Below are 15,026 nucleotides of genomic sequence, written 5' to 3'. Positions count from 1 at the left end.
TGCCAAGTTGGCTGCTATTCTGTGGTCTTCCTGCCTCAGTCTAACAAATAACTGGGATTACAGGCAAGTGCCACTGTGTCTGCTGCTAGCTATTGCCTTCCTAACAGACCAACTGAAACAGGAAGTCCCCACAGTTTCCGAAACACATTGAACAATGCTTCTTCACATTTGCACTTGTACATTTGATGTAGACTGTGTACAGGAACTAAGATGTGGAAAGCGCCGTGCGCAGACACAGTCATTTGCCTTGAAAGAACACAGCTCTGTCATTTGTGGTGCTAGAGGACATTTTCTAAAAGTTTATTTCTGCAGTTTACATCCCGAACGCAGCCGCCTTCCTCCTCTCCTCCTCGTCCCAGCTGATAGAAGACGTTTTGTTAAACAAAATGAGCCGGGCATAGGAAAGCAAATGTGGCACAGCCTCACAAGTGGAAATAAAAATGTTGGTCAGAGTAGAGACTCTGCTAGGGTTCCTAGAGCCTGGGAGAAAGTGTGTGTGTGGGGTGAAACAGGATGAAGAAAGTAGTGAGCAGACACAGGGGTGCAGGTGGAGACAGGAGGAATCACTTTCACTGCTAGAGCTGCTCCGGGTAAAAATGGCTGACAGTTATTAATCAAAGAGACAATTTTGAGTTTTTCCTACCCAAAGAAATGTCTCAGAGGCTACAGATATGCCAATCATCCTGATCTGACCACTGCACACTGTATACATGAATTGAGACATCACATTATATTGTATAAATGTGTGCAATTATTATGTGTCAATTAAACATAAAATATATTTTGAAATACCAACTCTTTAATTTTTACTGCATACTTGAGAGATGCGCCCGTGAGGTGCTTTGGTAAATACACATGTTTTCCTCCAACTGTAACACGGAATTATACCTCTGTGTGTGTATGTTTGATGTGGTAACATTCCTGGCGTATAATCTTGATTTTTTTCTCTGTGTGTGGATGGATGGATAGGCATATAGAGAGAGGCGGAGGCACACAACCTGATATATACATACACACTCTGACAATAAAATAATAAAAACTTACAAGAATAGCAAAGAGCTCTTGTCCAAATAAAGGACTGTCTATAAAATTCCCTTCCAGACAGTGAAGTCATAGCTAGAAGTTGGCAGCAAGACCATCTGAAACTACTAAAAATCTTTTTTGAGAGAGAGAGAGAGAGAGAGAGAGAGAGAGATCCAAAATCTTCCGCAGCTGAGTTATTTTGCCTTTTATAAAACAACTTCACATCTGGACTGATAACTTGAATTCCACCCAGTGCCATTTAAACAGTGCAAGTTATAAACCTCTTAAACTTGGGGTTTATAATAGAAACACTGACAGACCCTTAACTATAGTGCCTTGTAGTAATGAAAGCACAACTATTTCATTATAGCAGTGTCTGGCGAGGCTGCTACAATTAAGAGTCTGTCAGCGTTTCCATTATAAACCCAAATTTTAAGAGGTTTTTAACTCACATTGTTTTAAATCACACTGGGCTGAAACTTGCTGTACAAAATGTCACGCCAGATGTGTGTGTGTGTCCCCACATGCGTGTTGCTTTTCCTTTTGTTTACAAAAAGAAAAGCAGAAGGAAAAAGGAAGCAAATAGGCAAAAGTTGTTTTAAAGTTTGGGTGTTAAAAACACATATTAGTTTTTTTTTTCCCCCAGCGGCACAGGATTCATGAGGTGAGGTGAGGAAATAAAGTCCAAAATATTTTTTTTGTTGCATATTTCCTCCCTAAAATACATTGGTACCTATCCAAAAGGCAATGTTAAGGGGAAAATGTATCATTTGATGCTGGGTTCTTGATACTGGCCAGTTTGGAAGATTGTTATAATGTAGGTTACAATGTATGAAGATTGTTACAATGTAGGCTGCTGGAGGGGTTCCGAACATATTATCTTCTGCTGCTAACTGTTGTAGATTCGGGATGATGTTCTTTTGAGCTGTCCTTGGTAGGTATTGTTTTAGGGCTTAAATGGACTCTCACTGTAGGACTGCCTCACCAAAGCCTTATTGGTTTCTGGGTAAGTTAATACAGTTTGAGTGGTTATGAAATGGGTGTGGTAAGAGGATTTGTGTTAGTTCACTCACTCCGAGTATTTGTTGAGCATTTACTATGTATATCAGGAATGTTTAGTACAGGACAGCGGTGTACCTCTGTGTCTTTTATGCAAACACTAGGATGTTCAATGAGGATTTTACTCAGCAATGTTCTAACCAGAGCTTCTTGTCTCCTGACAGGAGCCCCTTAACTGAGATTACTGCTCCCCCTTTTCATGCATGATTGACCTCACACACGGCTGCCTTGTAGTATGGGGCAGACCCGGCCCTTCCTTTGTTCTCCTTTTAGATAGGTGCATCCAGGTATATGAAACAACCTGCCAGCCCCCGGAAGTCCAGGCGGCCTCTGGGAAAGGCCAGACTGACGGCTCTCTCAGGAGGAGGGAATCCTGCGCCTTCCACCCCACCCCTCGGGAAGAGCTGAGCCTTTGCAGGAGCAGATACTCTCTGCCCATGGGCCTCTTCAGGGTCACACAGGAAGGGGCTGGGGGCGGAGAGGAGGGAGAAGGGAAGCTCACTTCTCACAACACAGTCTCTGCCCTTGCAAATAAATGCACTAACAGCAATCCAACTAGCAGCCCACCCTCAGGAGGCTCGGGTTTGAATTCTGTGCCGAGTACAGGGTTCCACACCTAAAGAAGACTTCCCATTCTCTGTTTTCCGGTCTGCCAGTTAGCGGCCAAAAATGATAGAAAGAAGGAAAAAGGATGAAGTAAAAAGCAAGATGGGACTGATTGCATTTTTAATCACCCATTTAGTTATTTTTATTTATAAACGTGTTTCACTCTGAAGACAGACAGGGAATATTTTATTTTAACCTTGTAGTTTTCCTCGAGACAGACCTTTTAACCCCTCCGTCTCCAGCTCGTAGACAGTCCCGGGTGTCAGGGACGCTCCCAGAGGGCTGGGGCTGGGGTTGTATTAAGACTTCCTCTTGGAGCTGTTTGTTGACCACATTCACGCTCAGAGCCCTGAAGCTAAAAGCACTTTACACCATAAAATAAAAGCACTGTCTTTTTTTCCAAAAGGTTACGTCTGGAGGCCACGAGGCTCATACTTCATACCGAAAACTACCGAAAGGACTATGAAACCCTGGATGATTTACACCCTCTCTCTGCGTTAGGGTGTAGATCTACTCGACGCTAGAAATACGGTGCGTTTCTCCCGGACGTGAATATATGTGCATTATTTCAGAAACTCTGTTAGGAAACTTGTCAACACGTTAGAGAGCATAAAGCAGGACTTGGCTATTAAGTGCGGAGATCAGAGGCAGAATGTACGCTGCAGGAAGTATGGGGAGTCTCCTCCGCCGGCGAGATAAAAGGGGGGAGGGGGAGGGGTCGCCTGCTGGCCTGGGGTTTACGCACTGTCGTCACTGAAGGTTCGGGAAAGAGCCCACCGAGCTCTCTCGGTGCAGAGCAGCGAGCGTGTTGCCAGCCCAAACCAAGTTCAGAGCACGGCCAGAAGACAATTCTAACGCTGTCGTAATCCACCACCTCCCAAAAGCCGTTTCTGCAAAGGTAAAGAAAGTCTGCACATACCCATTGTGTGCCCGGGCGCACGCTGGGAGTGACCTTTCACCCCGCTCCCTGACACCACCTGCATCGTTAATCAACACTTAGGCAAGGGTCTCAAATCCCTCGGAGCACCGCGTCGTCGCTTCTTCAGACCCTCCCCCTCCCCCACCGCGGGCGCTCGAGTGACTCCCCGGCCGCGGGGAGGGAGGGGCGTCCCTGCCCCCCGCGAGCAGACCCGCGGGGGGACCGGCCGGGGCAGGCCGCGTGCCGACGCCCAGCCCCGCTTCCCCGGGCTGGGGAGCCCGGGCTGGGGGAGGGGCGGGCCGGAGGGCAGGTCCCGCCTCGCCCCGGGCGTCCTGGGATGGAGAACGAAGTCTGCGCGGACCGTGGAGGCGCGGCCGCCCGCCCCGGCCCCGGCCCCCGGGGCGGCGGCGACTGGCTTTTTAAGGTCTGTGCTGAGAGGTGGCCTCCGAGGAGGAGGACCCCTGGAATCCGAAACGAGCGCGGCGGCAAGGCAGCCCTGCTTGTAACTAAGTGCTTAATTTCCTAAGATTTTTTTTTTTTTTTAAAAAAGGAAAATCGATAAACGCTGCCGGTTATTTATTGGAAACAACCACGGATCGCGGCCCTGCTAGGGTGCGGGTTTCAGGGAGCACGCGATGGCGGGATGAATTGTCATCCCGAGGTCTGTTACACGCGAACCGCAGAACCTCTCAGAGGTAATAAAGTCATTACTTTTCACACTACGGCCAGCCCTGAGAAGCTTTATACACAACCATGGTGCATGGACCACGCGTCCGCAGCACCTACTCTCCCAGCACACTCTGCCCACCGAGCCGCCTCCCTTCCGCAGAGACCTCCGCGGGGAGGATTCGAACCTGCCCAGCTCCGTCCGGAGGAGCCCGGCTCGCCATTGTTACCTGAAGGGGCATTTATTCACTGATTTCCCCAGGCCTCCAGGTCGCCCCGTCCCCTCTCCGCTGCCCCGCCGAGGACCACCTCCGCGTCCCCTCCCCTCCCACCTCCCGCAGCGACATTCAGTTGGTGATTCTCAAGCCGGTTTAACGAGCAAAAAGCAGAGGAAGAGGTGCTGACCTGCTCTGGAGGACTCAGCGGAAAGGGGAACCGGTGTCGTGCAGTTACTGCAACGGTCTCGCTGCTCCTCAGACAGAGTTCGAGGCCCCCCGCCCCTCCCCGCAGGGGGAACCGGCACACAACCCCGCCAGGCCACAGGCGCGCACGGCTCGGATGCCGGGTGCCCAGACCCGGGTCTGTCCCCGGAGGGGCCCGAAGCGCCTCCGAGCCGGGCGAGCCGCTTGCCCTAACGGGTTTGAAACTTTGCAGAGACGCAGGGCCGAGCCCCGGGGCCCGCGGGGCCCGGCGTGGGGGAGACGGGCGCGGGCCCCGGGGCTCGGCCTCCAAGACAATGCAGCCCCCCGCGGTGGGCGAGCGGACCGAAGCGACCCCTCTCGGAGGGGGGCGCGGGAGGCCGGGCTCCGGGCCGCGCGCGCCCGCCGCCGTCCACCTGCAGCCCTGCCCCCGCCCCTGCCGGGCCGTCGCGGGATCGGGACCCGGAGCGCCGTCTCCCCGGCGGCGGCGGCGGCAGGGCGGTGCAGGCAGGGCCGGCAGGCGGCAGGCGCCGGGGGCCCTCTGCGGCGCGTTTCCGAATAAACTTTCCAATCGCAGGGGGTGCTGTTGCCGTACATTTTTACGTAAAACTGAAAGTATCCCACGCCGGAGCGAAGCCCGCTCTTCTGACAGCGGCAGCGCGCGCGCGCGCGTGGGAGAGAGAGGGAGAGAGAGAGAGAGAGAGAGAGAGAGAGAGAGAGAGAGAGAGAGAGAGAGAGAGAGAGAGAGAGAGAGAGAGAGAGAGAGAGAGAGAGAGAGTGAGTGCGTTAAAGAGACAGGGTTATTTCCAACAGGTCTCTGCGCCTCGCCGAGGGGTCCGCGGGGAGGGCGGAGGGGGCCCCGGGGCCCGGGGGGAGCGGCGGCTGCGGGCGTCCGGGCCGCGCGGCGGCGACCCGGGGCCTCCCCGCCGGCCGGGTCCTCCCTCTCCCCGCGGAGCGAGCGCGGTCGGTCCGCGGGGACGCTCCCCTGCGGGCCCCGCGCTCCCACGGGCGCCGAGGGGGTGTGTCTCCCGGGCCGGGACCTCCCGCAGCGCCGGGAGCAGGTTCCCCGGGCCGCCCGGCTTTGTCCTCCCGCCGGCCGCGGCTCTGGGGGCGCCCGGAGCCCCGGCGCGGGGTGCTGCCCCCCGGGGACCTGGCGTCTCCGTCCTCAGCCCCCTGTCCGCCGCCTTCGGGAGCCGGGCGTTCAGAGCCCCCGCGGCGCGCAGCCCCGGCCGTTGGTTGGTTCGGGTCCCCGACTCGGCCTGGGGGGGGCGCGCGCCCGGCCCTCGAGCCCAGGCCTGCGCCGGCGGCCTGGCCCCGGCCCCGCGCTCCCCGGGCGGCCTCCGCCTCCCCGGGCCCCGGCGCCGGCCTCCGGGCCGCGCGACCCTCCAAACTCGGGCCGCCTCGCTCTCGCCGGCGCGCGCCCCCCTCGCTCCCCCACCCCGCCGCGGAGCTCTAACTTGGAGCCTCAGCTCTCAACTTCGGGTGATTTTTTTTTTTTTTTTCTCTCTCTCTCTCTCCTCGCTTTCGCCGGGCAAAGTTTCCCGAGAGCTCGCCGCAAGCCCCGGGCTTGCACTCCGGCCCCGGGCGCCCGCCGGCGGGGAGGGGAAGTGGGTGTGCGCCCGGGGGAGGGTGTCCGGGACCTACCCCACCTGGCCTCCCTCCGCCCGCGCCTGCCGAGCCCCGGGCTGCGGCGTCCTGGAGCACTCTTGCTCTCCTCCTCCCCCCCCGCCCTTAAATAATTTTTCATTTTGGGGTCGGTGAGTGTGTGTGGGGGGAGGGGGCGCGGGGCGCGCGTCTCGCCGCCCCCTCACTCCTCCCCCCCGCCCCGCCGCCCCTTTCTTCTCTCCCGGCCACGCCACCGCCGCGGCGCTCGCTGCGGCCACTGGTGAGCCAGCCGCCCCGAGCCCCCTCCCCTCTGCCCGCCCCTCCCCCAGGGGCCGCGTCTGGCGTCTGCGGAGCCCCCCGCCCCGCACCTCCCCCGCCCCGCACTGGCCATTGGCTTGTCCTGGTCTCTTTTTCATGTCCAGCCCCTGATGTGTGTCCATTGGTGTGAGCCTCCCCTTCCCTCCTCCCCTTCTCTCCTGCTCGCCCTGCCCATGTTTTGTGTGTCTCTGTCCATCCAGACTCCTGACGTTCAAGTTCGCAGGGACGTCACGTCCGCACTTGAACTTGCAGCTCAGGGGGGCTTTTGCCATTTTTTTCATCTCTCTCTCTCCCTCTATCCCTCTTCTCTCTCTCTCTCTCTCTCTCTTTTTTTTTTTTTTTTGCTTAAAAAAAAAAAAAGCCATGACGGCTCTCCCACAATTCATCTTCCCTGCGCCATCTTTGTATTATTTCTAATTTATTTTGGATGTCAAAAGGCACTGATGAAGATATTTTCTCTGGAGTCTCCTTCTTTCTAACCCGGCTCTCCCGATGTGAACCGAGCCGTCGTCCGCACGCCGCCGCCGCCGCCGCCGCCGCCCGCCCCGTAGCCCACCATGTCTCGCCGCAAGCAAGGCAAACCCCAGCACTTAAGCAAACGGGAATTCTCGCGTAAGTAACCCAATAATAGTAATAATAATTATTAATAATCACGAGGGCGCGCGGGACGCTAAGCAAGAGTGAGGCTGAGAGAGGGGTGTGTGCATGCATTAAAAATTTTTTCAGGTGAAAAACCTTTGGTAGTCGAAGAAAAAGAGATTAAGAGAGAAAAAGCCCCACATCTCTCTCGAGCGAGGACCGTACGTGCACTTTTAGGACGGCACGCACCTTTTAATTTCATAAAAAACTGACTCCTCCTCCTCTTTCCTCGTCTCCGCCGCTTTATTTCTTCTTTCAAAAAAGGAATGCAATGATTTCTATCCTAGTTTTGCAAAAATAAGGAACAATGCTAAGGATGCGAGCACTCACATGCAAACCTGGGGGTGGCAGCTTGGAAGGAAAGGTTTCTTTCTTTTTTTTTTCCCCCCACTTCACTGTAAGGAAAATGGAGAGGGGGAGGGAGGGAGTCAAGTCTAAAAAATAATTCCTGGGGAGAAGGAGGTGAGACCGGCCTCAGGACACTCTCGCGTGCACGGTCGAGCGTGCATGGGAGGAAAGTAGTCGCCCCCACCATAGTACGAAAGCGGGGCTGCGCGGGGACCCCCGGCGCCTCCCGGCCCGCCGAGCCCGGCCGCCACGGCCGGCAGAGCCGGGGGACCGAGAGGGGCCGGAGTCGCGCCCGGCGCGGCCGTCTTTTGTCTCGGCCGGAGGTGGGTGTTCGTCCCGCCGCCTTTTGTGCGGGCTCCTGCGCCGCCACCGCCGCCGAAGGGCAGGAGCGGGGGCCGAGGGAGGTGGCCGGGGCGCGCGGGAGAGGGAGGAGGGCGCCCGAGCCGCCGCCGGCGGTGGCCGCTGCCCGCCCGCCCCTCCCGGCCGAGCCCGGAGGAGAGGAGGCGAAGATGCACCGAGTACACTTAAAACGTTAAATTTAGGTGCCGCGGGAGCACCCGCAGGCTCTGGTCCCCCGAAGAAGCCAAACGTTCCGCCAGCCGTATTTTTCCTCTCTTTCCTTGGACTCGTTCACACCCCCACCCCACAGAAATTCCAGTCTTTAAGGCAGGAAGGGGGGGGGGGAGGAAAAAAAAATCCTGACACCCCTTCCCCAAAACCCCACCAAGTTGCAAACTTAGAACGCCGGAGGCACGGAGAGGGAGCGAGGAGCTCCCTCCTCTTACTATTTTTTGGAAGATTTTCAAAAAAAGTGGAAGTGGATTTTGATTGGGAAAAATCTCGTGTCTGAATGTTTACAAGCACCGCGTGTGCGGGAGCCTCCTGCCAACAAACAGACGGAGGACCGGGCGCGCCGCGGCGGCCCCGGGAGCAGGCGGCCGCCGCGCCTGGGCCTCGCCCGACCCCGCCGCGCCCCAGCCCGGCGTGAGCTCGCCCACCGGGCGCTCGCTGCCCACCCGCCGGGCGCCGCGGCAGGCCTCGCGGCGGCTGGGCCGCTCCGGCCCGCGCCCCGGGCCGCCCCCGGCACAATGCCCCGCTCCCCCCTCCGACCTCCCCAGACGCACGGCCGCAGCCGCCGGAGGAAACCCGGCTTTGCAGAAGCAAAAACAAAACCCACTTAGTTTGCAAAGCTACGGTAAAGGCGGACCCCGCGGGTCCCCTCCGGTACACCCCGGGCACTCTTTGAGACCCCTCTCGTCCTCAAACTCCGGGCGCTGAGAGGTCACCACGTGCTTTCCCTGCCCCCCCCATCTGGCCGGTAGCCTCAGGGACCCAGGCGGTCGCCCGGCTAGGTGGAGGAGGGGGCGGGGCAGGCGAGGCGTGTGTGGAGTTTTGGGGTGCAGGGTTCTCGCTTTGGCGAGCCCCCCCGGGGGCTCCGGCCCCCTCCGCTGGGCCCGTCCCGGGCAGGGGTTGCCGTGAGGGTGGGCGAGGGTGCCAGCGGTGGTGGCGAGCGTCCACCTGAGCCGTGCCGGGAGAGGCGGTGGTGGGACTTGGCAAAGTTTGAGCCCGGCGGGGAGACGCCCGGAGGCCCCCCCACCCCCCGCCGCCTGCGATCTCCCCTTCCCGTTCGGGACTCCTGGTTTTTGACGGAAGCTTGAGGGACCCCCCACCCCCCGGGCTCTCCTCCGCGCTGGTCGAGGGAGGGGTGCTCCTTCCCTGGAACTTGCCGCACACTTCGGAAGCTTCCCCCGCCCTGGCACGCCGCGGGGCCCTCCCCCTCCCCACCCCCGCGCATCTCTCCCTCGCCGCTCTCCCCCGCCCCCACTCCCACCGGCCGCGCCGGATGCGGAGCAGACGCGGCGCGCGACGGTGTGAAGTTACAGCCCGGGCCAGGTACCGGCGGGAAGGAAGGGCAGTGCTCGCAGGACTCGGGAAAGCCGGGACCGGGGGACCTGTGCCGGAGGCGGCGGGGGGCTGGGGGTGCCAGGGCCCGTGCGCCAGGCGCAGCCTGGCTGTCCGGGGCTCCCCTCCCGCTCGGGTCCCCTCTGGGACCCTCCTCCACGCCGCCCCGGGCTGGACCCTGGGCCAGGAGGCCAGGGGGCGGGGTTCGTGCGGGGGCCACCGCTTTCATTTTCTGGGTGCGTTCAAGGGCAGGGGCCCGCCGGGTCCCCGGGACGCCCCCCGCCCCCCACCCCGCCCCGTCCTCAGCTACGTGGACCGAATAAGCCACTCGGTCGCTAGGAGGCAGAACAAGATCAAGAAAAGCTTCGCGAACTTGAACCTGTACCAGAGCCTCCCCCACCCCCCTGCCCGGCGCTTCTCGGCGGGGGAGGGACGAGCGTTGGGAGAGTGGGGGTGGGGGGCCGCGAGCGGTTAGGCAGGACTCCCTCTCTCCACCCCCCGTTACCCCTCAGGTCTTTGTTCTTCATTTTGACTTCAAAAAAAAAAAAAAAAAAAAAAAAAAAGAGACCGCTCTGGCCGCGGCCGAGCAGGAGCGCCGGGGCGCAGCCCGCGCCCCACGTGTGAGGGGACCCGGGCGCCCCGGAGCCGGGTGCGCCTCGGGGTCCTTTCCGGGGAGTTGCGTTCGAGTTCGGGGCCTGGCCCAGAGCGGGGCTGCGGGAAGTTTGGCCCCGGCTCCCGGCTCACTTTTCCCACCCGGTCCCCACGCGGAGCGCGGGTCTCGGCGGCCCCGCGGGCTTCCCGGACGGCCCGGCTCCCCTCCCGCCGCTCTCGCCGGGAGGCCCGGAATCACAACAATAGTAATAGTTATCACCGCCGCGGCGCGGGCCGGCGGCGTCATTAATAATGAATAACCGCGCTCGCTCGCCGCCCGGCGCGCGCTCGGGGCCCGGCGCTGCGGCCGGAGCACGGGCGCCCGGGGTCCCCCGGAGGAACAGCGCGGTGGCCCGTGCGCGCGGAAGGCGGCCCGGGGCCCCGCGATGCCGGGGCTCGCCCCGCTCCTCCCGCGCCGTGCTCCAAGCCTCACTTCCTTCCCCGGCCCCCGGCGGCTGCAGGGGAGCCGGCGCTCGGCGGCCGCCCGGCTGCATGGGCGTGGAGCCTGCCGCCCGCCCGGGCCGCCCGCCGCCTGCAGGCTGGGGCTGCTGCGGGCCCGGAGGCCGCGGCTGCACGTGTTCGCAGCGCGCGCGGCCCCAGTCTGCAGCCGGCGGGGAGCTGCCCGCTTTGTGCCCGGGAGCCCGGGTCCCCAACTTCACTTTCTGCACGGCCTGCTCCCGCAGGGCCCCGGGCCCCGGCCCGTAGCCACTGGCTTTGCTTTTGTTTCCTTTGCCTCTCTGGATTCTCAGCCTCCGTTTGCTTTGGCTTGTTAAGAAAATCCACTTGGAAAGCAAACTTGAAGACACAGCTCCCTTTCCCTCTCCCCCGCCCCCAGCAGTCCTTCCCTGCTTTCCTTGCCCCTTCTCAACATTTCTTAGAAGCATTCTGCCTCCCCTTTTCACGTTTGCAACTGGGAAGGGGAAGGGCGAGGGGGAGGGAGAGGAGAGAGAGAGAAATAAACATGAATACATAAACGCATCTCGGTCTGTTGTCGCGGGGACGCGGGGACGCGGGGACCGTCCAGGCTATCTTGGTGAAAGCAGAAGCGTTTTATTTTGTCTCCCTCCCGTTGTAGCGCGAATTCGCGGCTAATTATTGTGATTATTTGTCCACTCCCTTCCACTTCAATCGAGGGCTCCCCGCTTTGTACCGAGTTAGGCCCGAGCTGAGAAAGGATGGTATTGTAGCAGAGAATTGGGATGGAGTTGAATTGAAGGGAGGGGTAAAATGGCTGAGGTTAGGAATGTTTTTAGGGTAGGAGGAATTTGCATTAAAATACAGAGAAATTATCTGATGCCCAGAAAGGAAATGTTGATTGCCACTTCGAGAAGATGTCAATGCAAATCAGTAGACTGCAGAAAGAGAATTGTATTTTCATATTTTCTTTGTGCCCCATTTGGTCTGATTTTTTTTTTAATAATGCAGCAGCAATAATAAAAACACGTTTTGATATTTCCCTGAGCATTACTAGGGAAATGTTTTTCAGGGAGACCTATGTTAAATGCATTTCATACATGAGGATAGAATTCTTGTTAATTAGCAATAATTTACGTTAAGAGCATAGAAAATGTTGAGGTTACAGGTTTTATATCTGTACATTTGATCATCTTGTTATTTTCAAGAACTTTGCCTCCTATAAAATTAATTAGGTGAAATGTGGAGGTGTAATCAGCAACCTGTGAATTACCACTTCATTTCCTGGTTTTGATTGTAAATCAGTTCAGTCACTACATTGAGAAGACTTTAACCAAGTCTGTTTTGTACCGAATTACCTTTAACTATTTGATATCTAAGAGAATATCTCCTTTGCTCCTGAATACTGCTGCTAGGTTCTGTAATCCATCAGGCTCTGGGCAAAACAGCAACAAAACCCCAAATGAATCCTGATAATACGATTTGCAAAAAAAAAAAAAAAAAAAAAAAAAAGGTTTTACCTTTAATAGAAGATTTTTTTTTATCACCTCAGCTTTCCAGTCTTTCAACCTCAGAACTTGTAGTGAAACGACAGCAAAACCAATCACAATTACCAATGTTTACTTAAAATTCTTCAAATAGCAGATAGCATGGATCATGACTTCCCACTCCTCACTTGGTCAAAATGAAAGCAAATGTAGGAGGAAAATGACATAAAGACACAATACAGAAGCACTTCTGTTTGCCTCCTTTATCTAAAAAGCATGCTCCTGCATTCTGTATTTGTCTTTTGATCAGGGTGTTGGGCAAAGAAACATTCAAGTGCTTGCTTTGCTGTCTTCATTAGTAGGGAGATAACCTTCATATTCTTATGGTGACCTTATGTTAAATTAGGAGGCGTACCAAAGGCTAGAAATTATGACATGTCCTACTTGAGCACAGGTGCAGTTTAGGCAGGGCTCTCAATATTATTTCACCCGGTACATCTGGGAGTTACTCCAGATCTTCCCCCTCAACATTCAGCCTGGGTAGGGTTGAAATAAATTTAACCTGAGTTCACTGGATTTTTGCACTTTATCAAAATCTGTTCCAATATTCTACACTCAAATTAAAATCTATTTTTTGATTCTCTGTGGCTTTAAGTTCATTAAATGTGAAATTGGCAGCTTGCTAAAGAAGGTCAGACTGATTAACTGTTTAGGACTTGTACATTTTCTGCTTCACTTTTTTATTAACTGGCAGCATTTTGGACGTGCTTTGTATTTTGTGAAAAAAAAATTATTCTTAATTTTTTTAAAGATGGTATAAACAAGATTTCCCGGCTCTCCTTTCTCCACTTGGAAGGTTAAAAAGAAGTAATAGAAGCTGCTCAAGTAGATGCTGGAGTGCAAAGTTAAAAAAAAAAAAAAAGAAAGGCAAACAGGAAAGAAAGACATGTCTATCTTGTTATAACATTTGCTGGCGATTATGTGTGCAGAAATAGCCCCATAATGAAGCATTTTGGAGCCCATTCAGAAAATTAGTCAACTTGGACTGTACTAGGTGAAGCGTCTCAGCTTGGAAGAAAGGGTGCTCAGCCCTCTGCAGTGTGGACCTCGGTGTCCACTCTGAGCTTTAGTGTCGCAGATGCCACCAAGCACAAACATTTCAGACTTTTTTTTTTTTTTTTTCAGGATAAAAAAAATGACTAACTGGCTTATTTTCTTAAGTACTCAAAAGTATTCCATTTAGCCAACGTGTTTGGGAAGAAGTGCCAGCGAATCTGATATTCCTTTGATTTCGTGGAGTTGCTGAGCATTAGGGCAGAGAGACGCTGGCAGGGGGAGACTCAGCTCGGGTGCTGGCTAGTCAGGTGAAGGCAGTCACTTCCACACAGCTGCGGTGCAAACGTAGCAGCCCTGTGCGGCGCCGCAGCCTTCTATGCTGTGAGGCTATGTGTGTACAGTCAGCATACGGGCTCATACACAAAGGGTGCGTGTGCTTAAGTCACCGTTTTTTTTTTTTTTTTCTAATCTTGGGCACAATAGACATCCTACTGTCATGGGGGGAAATTGGGTTTCAGTTCATGCTTTCCTCCTGGTTATTATTTTAAGCTTTCTTTATATATCTGGTGCTAATGATTAAGTCACAGTGTTTTTATATAAAAAAGATTTTATCGTGTGTATGTGCTCCCTGGAGTTATACAAGTCGGAGGGATTTCCTTTAGTACATGATGGCCAGCCTCACTGATAAATTTGATTTTTGGTACCATCCACACCAAACGTTGCCTGTGCCCACGCTTTCTGGGTAATACATGGAGACTTGTGGTGAGGTGGGGTGGGCTTAAGAACGTATACCCTCTTTTTTTTTCCACGCTGGTTTTCTAATAATCGTGCTTTTGTTTCTTCAACTACAGCCGAACCTCTTGAAGCCATTCTTACAGATGATGAACCAGACCATGGCCCATTGGGAGCTCCAGAAGGGGACCATGACCTCCTCACCTGTGGGCAGTGCCAGATGAACTTCCCACTGGGGGACATTCTGATTTTTATCGAGCACAAACGGAAACAATGCAATGGCAGCCTTTGCTTAGAAAAAGGTGTGGATAAGCCGCCGTCCCCTTCTCCCATCGAGATGAAAAAGGCATCCAATCCCGTGGAGGTTGGCATCCAGGTCACGCCAGAGGATGACGATTGTTTATCAACGTCATCTAGAGGAATTTGCCCCAAACAGGAACACATAGCAGGTAAATGAGAAGCCAAGGAAAAAAGCTGTTTGCATGTTTTCTTTTCCTTCGCAGAGGTGTTGTAGGCGAGCAGGAAGGAGTGCTGAAGGCTGTCTGTGTGTCTCCTTGTGACTGTCCATGGCAGCTTTGTAACGTTAAAGTAATCATGCCCGTTGCTTCCATGCAGAACACTGAAAATAAATTGTTTTCCACCTTACTGAGTCAGGCGTAGGTGGTAAAGGTGCACACACTTGTCATCCCCCGCCTGGCTCTGATGATACCAAAGCTCTCTTCCTCCCCTTGCATGCTGAACCTTCCTACACCCAGCTGAGTTTCCAGCGTCCACTTCTGGCCTTGGGGAAGGCAAGGTAGCCACACAGGCATTTGTAGTTGAGCCAATGACTTGTCTGAGGGCTGGAAAGAGTTAACTGAGCACCAGGGCTAGCCTTGGATCCATACTGGCTGTCAGCCTGTGTGGGGCTGTAATTAAACACAGCCCCGTGGTGGGATGACACAGTGACCTTGACTTTAAGATGCCATTTTCGACTGGCCAGGCCAGAGTAGAGAGGGCAGTTGCTGAAGCGCACAGACATGCTTACTCGAAAAGTTTAAGGGCATGTTGGAAATTTCAAAAGGTTGGTTTGACAGGAACGGCTGCTCCCTGCAGCCTGCCTCCTCAGCTCAGTGATAAATGCTTCTCTGCTCTCTTGTCTATGATGTGGTTTTGACAGATGTATCTTGATTTTGTTTGTGG

General features: G+C 55.4%; 1 protein-coding gene and 1 long non-coding RNA gene across 8 annotated transcripts in view; one reads left to right on the top strand and one right to left on the bottom strand.

Moving 5' to 3' along the window:
- Positions 1–5,060, bottom strand: part of LOC132646678 (uncharacterized) — a 41,282-nt gene extending 36,222 nt beyond the window's left edge. The window contains exon 1 of the long non-coding RNA XR_009584927.1: positions 4,679–5,060. This is a non-coding gene — a long non-coding RNA (uncharacterized LOC132646678). The remainder of the gene's footprint in view (positions 1–4,678) is intronic.
- A 988-nt stretch (positions 5,061–6,048) lies between these two features.
- Positions 6,049–15,026, top strand: part of Bcl11a (BCL11 transcription factor A) — a 93,342-nt gene continuing 84,364 nt past the window's right edge. Inside the window, exons 1-3 of one of the 7 annotated variants that reach the window (XM_021626524.2) lie at positions 6,049–6,174; positions 7,053–7,227; positions 13,964–14,293. In XM_021626524.2, the coding sequence (XP_021482199.1) occupies positions 7,173–7,227; positions 13,964–14,293 (385 nt within the window). In that variant the 5' untranslated portion in view covers positions 6,049–6,174; positions 7,053–7,172. Of the gene's footprint in view, positions 6,175–6,677; positions 7,228–9,371; positions 9,496–13,405; positions 13,540–13,963; positions 14,294–15,026 lie in introns of those variants that run through there. The other 6 variants (XM_060365137.1, XM_021626531.2, XM_021626549.2 and 3 more) reach the window with 6 other exon arrangements.

The sequence above is a fragment of the Meriones unguiculatus genome, chromosome 12 (assembly GCF_030254825.1).
Source record: "Meriones unguiculatus strain TT.TT164.6M chromosome 12, Bangor_MerUng_6.1, whole genome shotgun sequence".
In the NCBI taxonomy this organism is placed as follows: domain Eukaryota; kingdom Metazoa; phylum Chordata; class Mammalia; order Rodentia; family Muridae; genus Meriones; species Meriones unguiculatus.
The sequence above is the reverse complement of the archived record's forward strand: the minus strand, read 5'-3'. Positions and strand labels throughout refer to the sequence as shown.